The 18,109-nt window shown below is 37.5% G+C and overlaps 2 protein-coding genes across 4 annotated transcripts; one reads left to right on the top strand and one right to left on the bottom strand.

The window, feature by feature from the left end:
• Window positions 1-2,820: 2,820 nt before the first annotated feature.
• On the bottom strand, window positions 2,821-8,354 carry LOC119797564. Of its 3 annotated transcripts, none has more exons than XM_038306682.1 (4): window positions 8,145-8,352; window positions 7,868-7,927; window positions 6,809-6,866; window positions 2,821-5,349 (listed from the first exon to the last, which is right to left on the bottom strand). In XM_038306682.1, exon 4 carries the CDS (start codon window positions 4,716-4,718, stop codon window positions 3,084-3,086), a length of 1,635 nt encoding a protein of 544 aa, XP_038162610.1. In that variant the 5' UTR covers window positions 4,719-5,349; window positions 6,809-6,866; window positions 7,868-7,927; window positions 8,145-8,352; the 3' UTR covers window positions 2,821-3,083. The 3 variants fall into 3 exon arrangements, with proteins under 3 accessions (XP_038162610.1, XP_038162611.1, XP_038162612.1); XM_038306684.1 differs by having other exon boundaries at window positions 2,828-5,349; window positions 8,145-8,354; XM_038306683.1 differs by lacking the exon at window positions 7,868-7,927.
• Window positions 8,355-10,877: 2,523 nt separating this feature from the next.
• LOC119797589 lies at window positions 10,878-17,821 on the top strand. The gene is made up of 14 exons (XM_038306731.1): window positions 10,878-10,932; window positions 12,696-12,838; window positions 13,056-13,142; window positions 13,510-13,575; window positions 14,647-14,794; window positions 15,077-15,120; window positions 15,276-15,329; window positions 15,933-16,019; window positions 16,204-16,239; window positions 16,466-16,610; window positions 16,779-16,850; window positions 16,948-16,969; window positions 17,065-17,092; window positions 17,725-17,821. Exons 1-14 carry the CDS (start codon window positions 10,878-10,880, stop codon window positions 17,734-17,736), a joined length of 999 nt encoding a protein of 332 aa, XP_038162659.1. The 3' UTR covers window positions 17,737-17,821.
• Window positions 17,822-18,109: the final 288 nt, after the last annotated feature.

Below are 18,109 nucleotides of genomic sequence, written 5' to 3'. Positions count from 1 at the left end.
TCATGGATTTGAATATGCTTATGTTGTTTCCTATTGAATGTCTTTTTTATTTAATATGACTCACTGTCATACTGTAGTTGATTACATCAGTTTTTTTAAGTATTTAACTTATGAGATCTACACTCACTAATGTTCTAGACTAGGATTTATTGAAAGTGGGATTGAAAAATTTAACTTTGTAACAAATAGCATTCATTTAAACTTGCATGCAAAGGTGAATTGAAATACAGAAAAAAATTGGAAGCAGGGTTGAAATGCAAATTATTTCAAAATTTAGAAAAAAAATAATAATAGTTATTGTATATATTAGCATTAATAATATTATTACTTGTAGAAGTAATTATAGCATTTATAATCTGATAATAATGCATGTAAACAAAATACCATTCTAGAGATTTCCCACAGTAATGTAAATTAAATAGACATAGAACATAGAATTAAACGTTTTAACCTTTTTTTCTCGAAGAAGTAAAAAAAATATATCTTTTTTTTTTTTATTCAAGACTTAGAATGTAGAATTTAATTTCACAAACATAAAATAAATTTATGACATTCAGGAATATGGTGAGCTTGTGTTTTTACTCAGAGAAGTTACAGGGCTGTGAGGATGGAAATCTGCTCAAATGATTGGCATCTCCTTCTCTGGCTTCTGCAGACCTTTGTCCCACATGGAAAGAACCTACACTATATTGCCAAAAGTATTTGCTCACCCATCCAAATTATTGGAATCAGGTGTTCCAATCACTTCCATGGCCACAGGTGTATAAATTCAAGCACCTAGGCATGCAGACTGTTTTTACAAACATTTGTGAAAGAATGGGTCGCTCTCAGGAGCTCAGTGAATTCCAGCGTGGAACTGTGATAGGATGCCACCTGTGCAACAAATCCAGTCGTGAAATTTCCTCGCTCCTAAATATTCCACAGTCAACTGTCAGCTGTATTATAAGAAAATGGAAGTGTTTGGGAACGACAGCAACTCAGCCACGAAGTGGTAGGCCACGTAAACTGACGGAGCGGGGTCAGCGGATGCTGACGCGCATAGTGCGAAGAGGTCGCCAACTTTCTGCAGAGTCAATCACTACAGACCTCCAAACTTCATGTGGCCTTCAGATTAGCTCAAGAACAGTGCGCAGAGAGCTTCATGGAATGGGTTTCCATGGTCGAGCAGCTGCATCCAAGCCATACATCACCAAGTGCAATGCAAAGCGTCGGATGCGGTGGTGTAAAGCACGCCGCCACTGGACTCTAGAGCAGTGGAGACGCGTTCTCTGGAGTGACGAATCGCGCTTCTCCATCTGGCAATCTGATGGACGGGTCTGGGTTTGGCGGTTGTCAGGAGAACGGTACTTGTCTGACTGCATTGTGCCAAGTGTAAAGTTTGGTGGAGGGGGGATTATGGTGTGGGGTTGTTTTTCAGGAGCTGGGCTTGGCCCCTTAGTTCCAGTGAAAAGAACTCTGAATGCTTCAGCATACCAAGACATTTTGGACAATTCCATGCTCCCAACTTTGTGGGAACAGTTTGGAGCTGGCCCCTTCCTCTTCCAACATGACTGTGCACCAGTGCACAAAGCAAGGTCCATAAAGACATGGATGACAGAGTCTGGTGTGGATGAACTTGACTGGCCTGCACAGAGTCCTGACCTCAACCCGATAGAACACCTTTGGGATGAATTAGAGCGGAGACTGAGAGCCAGGCCTTCTCGTCCAACATCAGTGTGCGACCTCACAAATGCGCTTCTGGAAGAATGGTCAAAAATTCCCATAAACACACTCCTAAACCTTGTGGACAGCCTTCCCAGAAGAGTTGAAGCTGTTCTAGCTGCAAAGGGTGGACCGACGTCATATTGAACCCTATGGATTAGGAACGGGATGTCACTTAAGCTCATATGTGAGTCAAGGCAGGTGAGCAAATACTTTTGGCAATATAGTGTATATGAGGATATATGCGCATATATGAAACCTATATGCGTCATATATGTGCATATATATATTCATGTATGCACATATATGCTGTATATATGCGCATATATGAAACCTATATGCGTCATATATGTGCATATATATATTCATGTATGCACATATATGCTGTATATATGCGCATATATGAAACCTATATGCGTCATATATGTGCATATATATATTCATGTATGCACATATATGCTGTATATATGCGCATATATGACGCATATAGGTTTCATATATGCGCATATATACAGCATATATGTGCATACATGATAATATATATGCACATATATGCTGCATATAGGCTAGATTGAGGTGCATATATGTGCATATATTTGCATATATATGTACATATATGCTGCATATAGGCTAGATTGAGGTGCATATATGCAAATATGATTATATATATATGCATATATGCTGCATATAGGCTAACTTGAGGGGCATATATCCACATATATGATAATATATATGCATTTATATGCTGGATATGCAAAATTGAGGTGCATATACAGGCCATAGGTCTCCGGTATTGCCTCTTTATATTCACATATAAGCCCTATACAGTATGTGTATGCAAGATGTTGACAGGATCTGGTCATTTTGTAGCTCATATCTCACTTTGGCAACTGTCATACATGATGACTAGCTAATTTACTATAATCAAGGCAAAAATTATGCAAGGACTTATGTATGTGCGAACACATGAAATTGGTATCTCTTGTAATTGGCATGTTATGGAATTTAACAATTGTGAGAAAAGTGAGAGGAAATGGAAAGCTATGATGTCTACATGTTTTCCTGAAACATTTACTAGGTCAATTCTTCTGTAAAGATAGTGGAAAAGAAGAGAATGTATAGCAAAACGGTTTGTCATTTTTTTATTTTGTAAATCAAGGGCCCGCCCCCCCATTTCAAGTCACTTCCAGATTCACATTACAGCTCACACATATCCACAAATTCACCATTACATCCACCAAATGCAATGCAAAATGAAATGTTTTCTGTATTGTTTTGATGCATTTTATAGATGAATTTTGCAGAAAGGTCATTAGAGTCTAAATGTATGACAAAAAAAGAAAGTACATAGAACATACATTCAAGTAATCATCATCCCACATCTATCTGAGCATTTCACTGTGGTTAATGAATTTGAAGACAATGTCAACATTTCTGTTCACAGTTTTAATGAACAGACACTTTTCTTTTATCTGAGATGCTTGTACAGCAACTAAAGGCCCAATACTTTTTCTTACAGGGATGAAATAACAAGGATTCTTAAATTGACTGCAGATGTCTTGTTTCACTTTTTGGTAGTACTTCCCCACTGCATAACATGTCTCCCCCTGCCCCAGATCACAGACAATAAATGTCTTCACAGAGAAAATACTTTCCTCTCGATCAGAAAGAATGACAGTGTATGAGTTTCTCCGAAAAGTCCGCGAGTAGTTTTGTGAATGAACTATTTCAGCATTAACAACTACTCTGCTAAAATACTTCACAGTGACTCTATTTTCAAGGTTGCTGATGCTATTCAATGCCAGAAAATCATCATTTCTGATCATACAAATCTTAGGCCTACCCAGAGATGTAACACCATGAGAGCGACTTACTTCCCGCACCATTTTTTTCTCAACTGAAAAAGACTCTAAGAGAGCTAAGTAATCATCAGAAGCTGCCACCATGTTTTTTTGGGAAAATGATGGAAATGCAACCTGTAGCCAAACTGTTTTCATTATCTGCAGAGAAACTCCCTGGCTGCTCTTTATCATATCTAAAAGGATCCCATTGTATGACTCAAACACAAATGCAGACTGTGCCCAGAGGGGACCCCAGTTTCTCACAGTATTGGGCAGATGAAGGCACAAATGTACATTGAAAGTGACATTATTGATCCCATAAAGGGTCTCCATTTCCTGAACAAACTCTGTTAGCAACCCCTCAGATTCTGATAAGTGCAGTGTTGATATATTCTCACCAAGTAGAAGAGAAACCCCCTTTACCAACTTAAACCAGTGCTTCAGATATTTTTCAGGCAAGACCTCTTTCAATGTTGGTATGCTGTAATAAAACAACCACATGCTCCACTCGTGTGCCTTCCAGAACTTTTTCTCTTTCACTGAGCGGGGAACACGGGAAACATTACAGGGGGGTTTAATAGAAGTTAAAATGTCATCAATCTGTTCTGTTGAGCGTCCGATATACCATGGTGATTGGTGGTTTTCAGAATTAAACCACAGAGTGGTGATGCTTCTTGCTACACCCAGCAGCACACTGTGCATATAATCTGGAACACAGCCATCAATGATATTAAAATCAGGTAGGCAAGACAAAATGCTAGGCCCTTTCACTCCCTTAGTGGGGTTTCCAGCAATCGCTTCTTCCACCAGATCATCAGTCTGGGAGGGATTCCTCAAATCTGTTTTTTCATAGGGATATGCCCTTACACGTCCCCTGCGTTTTAACACACTTGTTCCTTTCTGCATACAAAAAGAACATCCAAACTCGCCATTAAACTGTTTAAAGTTCTGAATCAGTGGCCGAGCAACTGAATCTGCCACCATGGTAGTAACAACTACTTTACTTGTTACAACTTCCCCACTTTCCCTTTGCCATATAAGACCATCAGAGTACAACTCTATGGATTCATCGACAAATGGCTTCATGTACGTGTTCATATTTGGTTTGTTTTGACCAAACCACAGGCCACAAAGCATAACATGTTTTGCACGTAGTTGTATTGGCAGTTCATTCATAGTACACAAAATTGGCCACAAACTTTTTGTGTTTGATTTGTGCACTGGCACTCCGTCACAGTTGAATGTCAGAGATATGTTGTCTGGGGATGCAAGGTGTGATTGTTTTTTGTATAAATGTCCATCGTATATATCTTTGATGGAAGCATCCTTCTTCTCAAAACGGTGTTCCAGGTGTTTCCCTAATTGGTGGTCCTCAAGCAGTTTTTTTAATTTGGTATTTTAGTGGCAAGTACAAAAAACACTGGTCTTTTTGTGCATGCACTTTTGGTGTGTCCTGGTCACAGACAGGGCACGTGACATTAAAGGGACCTTCCTGCACGCTTACATTGCAAATCTTGCATACATAATGTACTTCTAATATGTCTTTCACTGAATCAAATGCTTTATAGAAAAGGTACTTTGAGCCACTAACCACTTCCCCACCAGGACCAGCACTAAAGTTGATAAGATGCATGATGTCCTCCAAGGCTCTATTTGTCAATCCGTGTTTGAGTTTTAAAGCAAGCAGCAGGAGTTCCACCTGTTCTTTTGTTGGTTCCTGGTCTAAAGTTTGACTTGTGGGGTCTTCTAGATGTTCCTCTACTGGCTCCCCGGGTAAAGAGCTAGGTCCAGGTATGGGTTGGTTCATCTGTGAATTTAAAACATTGGATTAGCAATACCAAATTTGCACGGACTCATAAAAACATACCATTTCATGTGGTTGGTAACCACCTGCATTTGAAGTTTTGTATATGGCCAATTGAAAGTGATAATGCAGAACAAAGACAAAAACATGGGTATCGCTGCAATATGGAAAGGACAAAGTAATATGGTATTTTCAATAGGGATGCACGATATTGGATTTTGGCCGATAGTCGATATGTTCAAACTCTTTTTGGCCGATGTCGATATTTACACCTCTTTTTATTTCATTCAAGAGGAAGCCCAGTCTCTCATTTTCTGCTTGTATACTATTACTCATTTGTTGTAGATACATATTAAACAAGCATTCGATTCTAAAAAACTAAATCAATTATTTCACAAATGTAAATATAGCCATTCACCTCTGCAAAATAAGTAAATTATTTATCAGTGTTACATTTAATTTTTATGTAAAACATTTACAAATAAGTTCTACTGTATATATATTTTTTGAGCTGCAAACTGTAACAACAGTGAGTTGTATAATGTAGTCCAGACCGCAGTCCTTAGGATGTGCTTAAAGCATAGACAGGCTGAAAAACCCCAGCTGGTTTGTTTTGTTGTATAATGGTAAAGTAGGTGGCGGTAATGCAACATTTTTAATGCAACAAACTCACAAAGAAGAAGAAGAGGAAGAAGAAAAAGAAGTGCCGTGCACGGCCAGCTGCGGTGTGAAAGCCGCTTAGATTTAGCCATGTTACGGGCATTTTCGCGTAAAACGACAAGCACTCGCTCCCATTATTTTCCATCTTCCAAAAAAACTGTGAAACATGGATACAAATGCAGTTGCTGTGTGAGAGCTGTAGCATTCGTGTGAGCGTAGAGCAGCTTTTTTAAGAGGGAGGTCTTGACAGGCAAAACAAGACATGACTAATATGAATCTAATATGACTAGCGTCGGAGAGGAGCTTCTCAATGTGATTGGCAACAACACTGGAGTTCAGAAAAGTAGCGCCGGATAGTTAACATTATATCAATAACATACCGTAGCTATAGATACATCATTAGCCTGTGGAAGCTAACGCCTTCCACCTCGCTAAACGGCTAGTTGCCAATAGCAATTCATTCAATGATTTTGTCATTAAGCTCTTTAATTTGTAATACATTTCGGTCATCATGTGCGTACAGTCAACACGTGACCTTATCGGCCAGACTTATCGGGAGAAATGTTCATATCTGCCGATGCCGATGATGGTCATTTTAAGCTTTTATCGGCCGAAACCGATGTCGTTCCGATACTGTCGTGCATCCCTAATTTTCAATTTGTACTCCACTTTAAGCAAAGTGGAAGTTTGTGTTGTGGAATTATCTTATGATGATTTACAGTAACTAGTGTGCATACACAAAAACAAAAACAAACAAAAAAAATACCTAATTTGAATATTTTTGCTATTTTTTGTAACTTACTATGTCATCAGAAGCTGTAGACACCAGGTCATCCTGACTGTCCTCTTGGGTGAGATTCCTAAAATAAAAATACATAAAAATGAAATATGTAAAGTTATGGCTACATGTGTTAGGGGTTGGGGAAAAAAAAGATTATTAGATGCATCGCAATTCGGACATGCAAGATTCTGAATCGATTAAACATCAAGCATCGATTATATAATTTTCTTTCTAACGTAATGCTGACGGAACGCAAAAGACGGAACTCGTAAGTGCGCGACTGCAGAACACGGACGGTCTGCATGCACACACTCACCACACGAGAGATGGCTCAGCAGGAAGTTCGACCTGCTCCCTCAGGATTAAAAGCAACTGTATGGAAGCACTTTGGATTCTATGAAAACCAAGCGAAGCGTTAGTTGGACAAGAGCTATGCTGTACGCAAGTTGTGTCAAACTACCTCCCGGAAGAAGAAAAAAGCTGCCGGTTGTAACGTTAGCTGCGAACCAGACGACAATGAAGCAAGCGATGTCAAAGCTTCCACCCGGAGGAAGAAAAGGCTAAGAGAATTACACATTCGATTGCAATATTTAGTGCCAGGGATTTGCGTCCTTACTCGGTTGTTGAAAACCAGGGTTTTTATCTGAGCAATTCATATGTTATATATTCTAAAATCAGACGTTGTAGACTCTTATTTATTATTGCATATGTGCAATTTATATTATTTATTTAATTTAAGTGCAATTAATAAGTTATTCAGAATGTCACATGCTTGTATGAAAGCAGTACAAAAGCTTTGTATGATTTTTGGCTCAACAAAATTTTATTTTTTATCTGATTTGACTTGCTAAAATGCTTCCAATTGTTGTATAAATAAATATTATTGGGAGTAAATTAATCGTGAATCATTACAAATATTTTGCTTTAAAAGTACAACGCAGTCGCTGATAAAATTCTGTATTGGAAAAAATGTATTCATCAAGATGCATTGATAATCATCTTATAATCGAATCGCAGTCGTCAGAATCGTAAATGCCCAGAGATTCCCACCCCTAATGTGTGTGCGTGTTTTCTACTTACGGAGTTGTAGAAGAAGAGGCCACAGCTTCTTCATCATCACCAATATCTTCAGAAAAGTGCCTAACAAAAAAGTTGTGTTAATGTTAAAACACTTCATGCATCACTCAATATAATAGGATAAAAATGGCTGATTGATTAAAACTATAAATGTTTTACAATTAATTTGGAAATTATGCCACATACGTTTAAATAGTATAAGAAATGATCTGTAACTTTAGCTGGTAATTAGCTCTTTAACTTAGCAAGCTAGCTTCTAGCACGTTTTGTTAATACTTACTTTCGTTTACGTCTTCTCTCTGTTCTTTCTGGAACAGGTGCTTCGTCGTCAACGAGGTACCTTTTGTAACGTAATGGATCCATATGTACTACTTTTCTTTAAAGGCGTCTTATTTCCTTTACGTTATTTACCGTTATACTTGCAGGCTTTTCTCCGCTCTGCTGCTACCTTCTTCTTCTTCTGTTGTTTTATGGCGGATTGGCAGGCCAACGTAAAAAGCGCATTTCCGCCACCTACTGATCTGGAGTGTGGAGTGCACAATTTTGGAAGACTGCGCTATACCCAAAAGAAAAAAAGAAAAAAAAAGAATCCTATAACTAAATCCTATTAATTGTTCCTGTATCTTTTAGATATTTGAATAATATTTCATTAACTCTTGTTTGTCTTATCTCGTTTCCTAACAATGCTTTTATTGAATTCCCATTAATCCCTATTTATCTCAACTCTTGTATGAACTTCACTTTCTCCCTTACATACGCATTACACTCAAAAATAATATGTTGTACTGTTTCTGGATCTCCACATTTATCACAATTTCCTGTTTCATGTTTCCCTATTTTAAAAAGACTGTAGTTTAATGCTGTGTGACCTATTCTTAGCCTTGATAATTATATCTTTTTTCCTATTTCCATATCTTTTCCTCTCCTTTCCAACTTTTGAATCTGATATAAATATCTTCATTTTGACTCATTATTCCATATCGTTTGCCATTTCTTTCGAGTTTCAATTGTTATCAATATTTTAATTTCTGATTTACTTAAAAATACATTCATTTCTATTTGCTGATGATTTAATGCTTTCTTTGCAAGCTTGTCCGCTTTCTCATTTCCATCTACACCCACATGTGCTGGCACCCAGAGAAAGTATACTAGTATTTTTAACTGCCTTATTCTAAATAGACTTTGCAATACTTCAAATATTAAATCTTGCCTAGTTTCAGATTTTCCACTTAGAAGACTATTTAGCGTAGCCATTGAGTCTGTACATATTACAGTTCTTAGTGGTTGAACTTCTTCGATCCACTGTAGTGCTAATATGATAGCTAATACTTCAGTTGTAAATACTGACACATGATTAGATATTCTTTTTGCAATTTTTATTTTGAATGCCTGATTTTGTATAACTTCTATCTTATTAAGTAAGGTTTTATTCGCAGAGCTATAAACTATACTACCATAATCTATGTTTGACCTAATCACTGCATAATACATTCTCTTCAAAGACTGACAGCTTGCTCCCCAATCAGCTTGCTGCTACCTTCTTGTGCTGCTACCTTCTTCTGATGCTACCTTCTTCTTCTTCTTCTTCTTCTTCTTTACGTTTTATGGCAGTTTGCAGCCATAACTTTTGAAGGTGCATACCTATACTATGATATATCCCTATATTTTTCAGGGACTGTACAACTGCTGTCTGCGTATCCTTAAGCCCAGGGCTGTCAAACTCATTTTAGCTCAGGGGCACTGTCTATCTCGACACTGGCATGGGAGCTGGTTGGTGTGGCTTGGGAAAGGGAAGTTTAAGGTCCCCTGCTGGACCTGCTGCCCCCTGCGATTATGGATAAATGGATGAGAATGGATGGATGGATATACAAAATGTTTGTTTTTAAAACATTTAATCAAATAATGTGATATCTTTCATTTTACAGGGGAAAAAAATCCAAACTATATTGATATTATGATCATTACTTCAACCCTGTTATCATTTTCAACCCTGTTATGCTGAGTTCAACCCTGTTATTTGATAGTTTTTAAATAATATTTTTGTTATAAAAAGACAAATTAGATCAATGTTTGTTTTGCTGTGTGTAGAATTTACAGGACAGTTGGAAAAAACATGAAAGCCTGATTAAATCCTAATGCATATTTTTAATTCATATTTTTTGAAAATATATGAAAACCAAGATACTGTTTTCATGACCTGATTTGGTATTCAAATGGTGGGTATTTAAAAATAAAATTCTACATGCAATAAATTATATCAAACAAGGGACATGTCATTAAAAACCTTCTACATGAATGTACTTGAAAATCTTTTAAATTCATATTCACACAGGGTCCAACTTGTCTGTGACGGGGTTGAACTCAAAAACAATTTTCACTAAGAAAAAACACTAAATAACGATTAGAATTTCATGCCTGAGGTGGGAAAACATATTTTCTAAAAGGTTTGACTAATCCACTATCACATGAAAAGATCAGAAATATAACTATTTGATTTAAAAAAAAAAAGAAAAAAAAAAAAGAATGAGGCCAAGGGCCCAATTCAGAGAATCACCCCAATGGGCTCTATGCACAGCTCCACTACTTCCTGAATTTAAGGCAGCTCCTTTGTTTCCTGTCTTTCATTACTGGACGAACTGATTAATCCAGGTGTGTCTGGCCAGTTACTTAGGTCATACACACCTGGATTAATCAGTGCATCCAATCATGAAAGACAGGAAACAAAGGAGCTGCATTAAATTCAGGAAGTAGTGGAGCTGTGCATAGAGCCTATTGACCGCTACGGCTTCACGTAGTTTCATGACGTCATCATCCACTTCATCTGATTTTGCGCGGAAAGATAGCGGTTGGGTGCAATAATGGCGATATCAGCGGGAGGGCTCCGTTATGTTCTTCTAGAATGGACTGAGGGTGAGGACGGAGGGGCGCATAGTATTTTGCCCATCGACTGTGTCCGAAATTTTTCATTTAAAGAATTTCTTAAGAGGAAGGAAAAAACTGAGAAGCTGGTGGAATGGAGAAAAGGCCGCCAACCGTGGTGCACCGAGCCAGAATTATTGAAGTGGCAAGTAAGTTAAGCTAACTTCATCTGATGTTATGTAGTTAACGTTATATGACTATACAATATTAAATGGCTTTGCTCGCACTTGAAAAAGTGTAAAATGGATCTTGCTATGCCGGCTTGCAAGGCTCATATGTGAGCTAACATTAACATTACTTAATTTGCTAATGTTAGCTTACTCCAGTTGGGAGTTAAAGTACTTCTTGATTCTGAGATCATACAAGTTGCTATATATTAGAAAGTTCATATATCAATATGACCTGAGTAAAAAAAAAAATTAAAAATTTCGATGACAATTTGGATTTTTTAGGCTTTTTAGCTCAAGCCTCCTTAAAAAATTTCGCCGCCGTGTCACGTGACCGATGACGTAGTTCGTTGACAAGCGTTGATCTGTTTACATGGCAACACGTTACTTCCTACTTGCAAAACTACCTTTTCTTAAACAAAAATAGACGGATAAAACATGGTTAAAATTAGGGCTGCAACTTACGATTATTTTAAAAATCGATGAATCGGCCGATTATTTTTTCGATTAATCGATGAATCGGACAAAAAATATTTTTTATATTAACCTCTTTATTCCAAAATAAACATTTTAGACAGAACAAACAAGCACACAAGTACAGGTTGCTCATTAACTGTACTGGTGCAATATGAAAAATAAATGTTTGTGTTAAAACTACGCAAACTTACATGAGAAATGTAGCTGTACATCCACTAAATATAGGGTACTTTGTTTCATAAAGCGCAAAAAGAGACAGGCATTTTTGTTTTTTAAAGCCCCTAAGGGGTTCAAACAACAGGCCCCCCCATTTCAACGAATGAGTTTTTTTTTAGACTAGAAGAGTTCTGCCTTTTAAGACAGGAAAGTATAGCAGTTAAAGTTGCTACTTGAGAAAATACTTAACCATAGAGATAAAAATAGCCCTGTGGTTCAAATTATAAATTGTATTTGGAATAAAAATGAGAGAACTAGGGGTGCTAAAAAACACATCCTCCAAAGACAGATATTTACATGGGAATGTGGCAGATAATTAATTGACATATTACTGATCTTTCTGGATTTTATTATGCTTTACTTCCATAAATTGCAGGATCTTCTTTATCTTTGCCAGAAGATTTAAACTTTAAAAGCCTTGCCCTCATAATTTGCAAGTTAATTTATGTATAAAGAAAATATAAACGCTGCTTAAGCTAATTCAAATGAAATTAAAAGTAAAATAAGTAGCCAACCTTATCACTGTCTGTAACCTACTAACACGGTAAGGAAAGCATCAGATGAGCTACCTGAGAAACTGTCTGGCAGAACCACGATTATAAAGCCCGATTCCAGCCCATTTCGTTTAATCTTCTTAAATATGTTTTATTATTATATAGTCGAATCGTAACAGAAGCTTGCGCTGTATTTCATGTTAAAATCATCACTTTGTGAATCCACATGTGAACTTGTCATTGTGTCCTCCATTGCACTCTATGTAGCTTAGCTGGAGCTAAGTCAACGAACTATGTCATTGTACCACGTGACCCAGATGTGGATTTTCCGCCTAGCGGTCGCCACGGGGCACTTTTTAGTCCAAAAAAATATCTTCACCAGCGCAATCCCGATCTTAATGCCACATTTTCTGAAAATAAGGTCACAAATGCATGTTTTTCCAAGTTGGTCGATTTTAGAAAAGTAGTCAAGAAGTACTTTTTAATGTTTGATTTGGTAACGTTAAACTGATTAGACACGTTTGCAGTTCATGAAAACGTTTCTATTCTTTGCACCAGAATTTGAAAAAACTCTCAAAATCAAACTGCGTGAGATCGAGATGGAGAAAGAAGACACACAAGGGCAAACAAAACGTCCTCACATCCCAAATTCTAAGTACAGTGACCAGCAGGGGCTAACTGAGAAGGCTTCAAAGAAAAAGGTAACATAAACTGACTTCACCAATTGGTGCTATGCTTAAAGTTATCTCCCCCTCTCTCTCTTGTTCCTTAATGTGTATGCATGTGTGTAGGTTTGTAATTGTCTTATCTATGATGATTTCATGTGCTTTGTTGACAAGATGATCAAGTGCAAGGTCATGTAACATAAGTTAACATAAGAGTTGGGATAAAAGTCAGTCCGTCTCTCTGTCACTCAAGGTTGACAATCAAAAGGGAGGGGCTTCCAAATCAAAGCACCAGGAGGGTGAGAAGCAGGAGGGTCATGACATACTTTCAAAGAACAAGGTACACAACCAGTCTGCATCCTGTGTGTTTTGTTTCATTACAAAACAGCAGCTGTTATAAGGTATGAAAGCAGCACAATAGGGAAATTTTTCCCCTTTGTCCCGAGAAGCAGGAGAAGGTGGCGGAGGAGGAGGAGGAAGAGGAGGAGGGTGTGGAGGAGGAGGAGGAGGAGGATACGCTTGATTACAGCTCTTCAAAGAACAAGGTACACTAGCAGTCTGCAAGCAGTGTGAGTTATTACATTGCAATACAGTAAAGATAAGTAAGACTTTTATAATAAAGTGCTTTACCAGTAGCTGTACCAGGTATGACATCAGCCCAGTAGGCAACTTTGTCCCCCCTCTCTCTCTTTCTCTTTGCCTACCAGCGGGCCAGCGAAGAGAAAGAGTGTATTTGGGATGAAGAGGACATAATACCACCCTCTAAGAAAAAGGTAGCCTAAATGATGACATCCATTGATAGGTGTATTACATACATACATTACATGAAATACAAGATGTGGAAATTTCAAATTGTGTTTTAAGTAAGGAATAAGTACAAGGAGGCCTGACAACCAGTTACATATAGCCGAGGGGAGAGGTTTATGCCCTAGACTCCTAGACATCCTCCCAGCCAATCAGAATAAACAAGGGCTGCACGATATTGGGGAAAAAATGCATTGCAATATTTTCTCCCCAACGATACATATTGCGATATTGTGAGCCATATCAATTCAGGCTAAAGTCAATAATTACCATTCCGTGATATTAATAATTGAATTAATAAGCAAGCTTCATTACAGTGCAAAAGTAAAACACTGTTGGCCATCATCATAATTGCCGTTTTAGGTGTTCATACAAATTGTCAGCGTTTCCCAAAAACTCCAAGCAAAGTAACGTTACCTCTTTTTGGTGAACATCCTCCTTTTTGTAGCCGAAATGGTCCCAAACAGTGTTCCTCTAAGCTGCGCACCTGTGTGCACTGCTCGCACATTCTCAGTGCACAAGTATAACTATGTAGCACATAAAATGTCATTCACCATAGACGCATAAATTAATATTTAATTTAGACCTAGTCTAATCAAAGAAATGACACTAAAAATGTGCTTTTCAGGACCGTTTTTCAACGTAGCAGTGAGTGACAGGTGTCCAGCCAATGATACGGTCTATTTATGCTACGTAACTAATCATAGCATTGATAGTGCTTTTGTATGTGCCCTTCCCGTACGTGCCGAGCAGGTTAGCTACAGCTAACAACAACACAGCGGAGTTATCCGCCGTTATAGATGTTATAATAGATCATAGAGGTTATAGACACAACCCACACACAAAGCTAAAGTTAAAGATAACGAAGTGTGTGTGTGTGTGTGTGTGTGTGGCGACAGCGTGCACATGTTGCTCGCAGTGGTCCTCAGTTTGCTCTGGGGGCTTGTGAATATCGTTCAGCCCTAGAATCAACCATCCATTTTAGAAATGAAGTTATAGAACAATTAAATTTTGTTCTTTTCTCTGTCTCTTTTCCGTAGACAGCTGCTGAAGTTAGAAAACACCTGGACGAACAGATGTGGGAGAAAAGAAAATTCGACCAAATGCAAAGAAATTTGCAGGAGTTGAGGAATGAACTCCAAACTCTTAAAAAGGAAAATGAACGTCTGAAAGACATTATCATCAATCGTAAGTTTTTCTAATTTTATTATTATTAGCAGGGTTTTTTCAGGAGATGGATTTTTTCGTGGCAGAGAAGTATAAACTTAGAAATTTTATGGGCTGCAACACATGTTTGGAAAAATAAATGCTATGTTGTTAGCTGGTGAGGTAGTGATAGTGCTCACATAGCCACTCATAAGATTCAAATTAGAATTAAAGCTGCAAGCAGCGATGGACGGGCCCTCGCACGTGCTGGGTGCTATTTTGATTTGAGGATTGTCATTTATTCTTGGTATAATTTCATTCTAGATATCCCTCAAATTCAAAGTGACCTCTCCATTATTGCTCAAAAGGTAATTTCTTCTGATTGTCATTGTTTTTTAAAATTGTTTCTCAGGCAGAGCTGTAGAGAATTGTGATGTTGAGCTAATTTATAGTGTTAATTATTTCATGTATTTGCACTTTAATGTATTGAAGTTACTAACTTTATTTTTCTTTTATGGACAAGACTGGAAGGACTCCTGTGGAAGATCTTGATTCCTCCTTGACTTTTGTGCAACCGGTGGGTAACCCCCTCGCATTTTTATTTATTTATTTAGTGTACTGGTTACTTAAACAACTGTATGGATTTGATTATTTTTCGCTGATTACTTTTGCATGTCACTTTAATTTATTGACATGTTTAATGTTTTCCAAGCCCGTAAATAAGAATCTATTGGCTTCCTTGGATGAATAAAAATTGTTGTAGAGTTTTACTACCGTATTTTCCGGACTATAAGTCGCTCCGGGGTACAAGTTGCACCAGCCATTAAATGCATAATAAAGGAAAAAAAAAACATATATAAGTCACACTGGAGTATAAGTCGCATTTTTTTGTTGTTGCTTTCGCGCGTGCATATAGTGAAATAACTGGCGCTCCGCTCCACTCTTCTACCCCAAACCCCCCTCCTCACACGCACACTCGTCCGCGCAAACCATGTCTTCTTCCACCCGCTACGTGGGTTTGTTTGGTTTGAAAATAACAGGTGTAATGATATACCGGTAAAAATGTGTAATAATTTCACACACAAGTCGCTCCAGAGTATAAGTCGCACCCCCGGCCAAACTATGAAAAAAACTGCAACTTATAGTCTGGAAAATACAGTATGTTTCTTTCTTCTCTAAGATTCCAGAAAGGAGATTGAGCACAGAGGAGACCGAGCCCTTTAAAAAGAGTCACATGGTGACTGAGCTCGTTGGAGAGACATCCCAGGTGTGTGTAACCCTTTTATACCTCAGATTTTTCTGTACTTATTTCACTTAAGGCTCCAACTGAGCTATAAGGATTTTTATGTTGGGATAGTTAGTGGTAATATATAATTTACTTGCCCCACATGCATAAAGTTGTTGAAGTTTTACAATTGTTGAATTTAACAATGTTTTTCTTCTCAAACAAGACTGCATCAAGAGCTGAGACCTCAGCAAAAACACAGGTGAATAACATATTATGTAGTAATACATATTATGTGCTTTGTAGTAGCCAATTAGTGTTATAAGTTTAGGGCAATGATTATTTTGATTCATATCTTTATCATTAATCTGCATTTATAAAACCTATTTACTATTGGGAAACTAAGCATAAGAATCAATATGAAACATCAAAAGGTTTCTAAAAGTTGCCAATAAATGAATATTGTGATTTGAAATTATTTTTTTTAGATTGAAGTTATAAAGGGCTCTGGAGTGTTTTGTCGGGCAGAAGCATGGAAAGCAGCCCGCCTTGCCACCTCTGCTACTGCCATGGTGCGGAATCTGCTGCTGGGCACCTTTGACCTGGAGACTTTGCTGAAAAGCAACCTAAATGGTACAAAATAAAATGTTCCTAATCTCTTCTGTCTTGGAAAAAAAGTTAGTCATAGTCTGTGGAATAAATTATGACTGTTATGTTTAGTACCTCAAGAAAACGTGATGTGTATATTAAAAAACAAAAACTCTTACTTTCTCCACCTTCATTTTGAAATATTATTTTAAGGTGGGAAGCCAACCAGAGGGGATGGGGAGCAGCTGGTCGCCCTTGACCAAATTAAAAAGGCAGCCATTATTGGTGAGTAAATGCATAATGCGTTGACAAGGGAAAACAAAACTTTAAAGACTTTATTTCACCACTTTAACCATAGCATACGTGTATCAATGTTTATTAGGCATCAACATAGACTGTATAAGGTAAGGCACCCATTATTTTTACTGTACCTGCTTAGCACCTATAATACTAATTCATCGTTTGCTCACTTCTTGATCCTACCTTTTGTCTTCTTAAGCCACATTTCTGGGGTATTGCACTGTAAGGTGTGTTGTCCTCTATTTTGTAGGACATATAGTGTTGCAAATAACTCCATTGCATGTTGTCGTCTGAAGGGTTAATAAAAAATCATATTCACCCCTCCTTCACCCTTAAACCATTCTGTCCTGTGTTTGTGCCTTAGTTTGTCTTTATCGGTAATGGATTTGCTTGATTTTAATGCGTGCCTTATTTCTCTTTGAGTAAACCTATCATGGCAGCTCGCCAGTGGAGTGGGTCAATGGGAGGCCATTGTAAAGTATTTTGGGTACGGTTGGGTGCAGGAAAAATTCTACAAAAGTGCAGTTTTGACAACGATATATGTTTACATGTGTAAAGTTTCTTACATCAGATTAAAAATTTGAGGGATTAGAAACTCTGAATCACTTTACATGTTAACAAATAATCCAAAGTGCATATGCATCAAGCCTTATTCAGAATAATAGCATGTGATGTTTCCAATCAGAATTCATTTTAGATTTAGAGTCCAATCAGAATCTTTCAATTGACATGTTTACATGACATATTTTTTATCATGGTGAGCCCTTTATCCAAAATATGTGTCCAATTGCAGCAAGCAGTAAGCACTTTGGGTTCCTGATGAAGTGGTATTTTAATAATATTTTTTGGTCTTCTCTAGATGCTACATTGAAGAAGTGGCCTGCAGTCAGCCGAGGGCAGCTAGGCACATCTATTAATTCAAAGCTCACAGAGCTGAGAAGATCTACAAGATAATTTCTTGGGGGGTATTTCTGTAAATTTTTTTGTTCTTGTACTTTGATTGTTCTTAAGTAATAAATAATGTTAAATTTCTGCATTTTGGGCTATTATTTATGTTGCCTAGTAGCTATGGATTTTTATAATTTTGCTAATACATAGGTAAACAAGTGCATATATGTGTGGATTGATATAGGTAAACGTATCAGCGGATATAGCTACATGTATGCACATGATCTTCACATATAGGTACATGTATGCACGGATATAGGTACACACATATATGTACATATATTTACATATAATAT

Source organism: Cyprinodon tularosa, unplaced genomic scaffold (assembly GCF_016077235.1).
Source record: "Cyprinodon tularosa strain WSP-4 unplaced genomic scaffold, ASM1607723v1 ctg59, whole genome shotgun sequence".
In the NCBI taxonomy this organism is placed as follows: Eukaryota; Metazoa; Chordata; class Actinopteri; order Cyprinodontiformes; family Cyprinodontidae; genus Cyprinodon; species Cyprinodon tularosa.
The sequence above is the reverse complement of the archived record's forward strand: the minus strand, read 5'-3'. Positions and strand labels throughout refer to the sequence as shown.

Bases quoted from the DNA above. Each gene is read 5' to 3' on its own strand.
- LOC119797589 (XM_038306731.1), top strand. From the start codon at position 10,878: ATGGAGAAAAGGCCGCCAACCGTGGTGCACCGAGCCAGAATTATTGAA. The intron at 10,933-12,695 runs GTAAGTTAAGCT...TCTTTGCACCAG, and splicing joins CAGAATTATTGAAGTGGCAA to AATTTGAAAAAACTCTCAAA. The intron at 16,240-16,465 runs GTGAATAACATA...TATTTTTTTTAG, and splicing joins AGACCTCAGCAAAAACACAG to ATTGAAGTTATAAAGGGCTC.
- LOC119797564 (XM_038306682.1), bottom strand. From the start codon at position 4,718: ATGAATGAACTGCCAATACAACTACGTGCAAAACATGTTATGCTTTGT.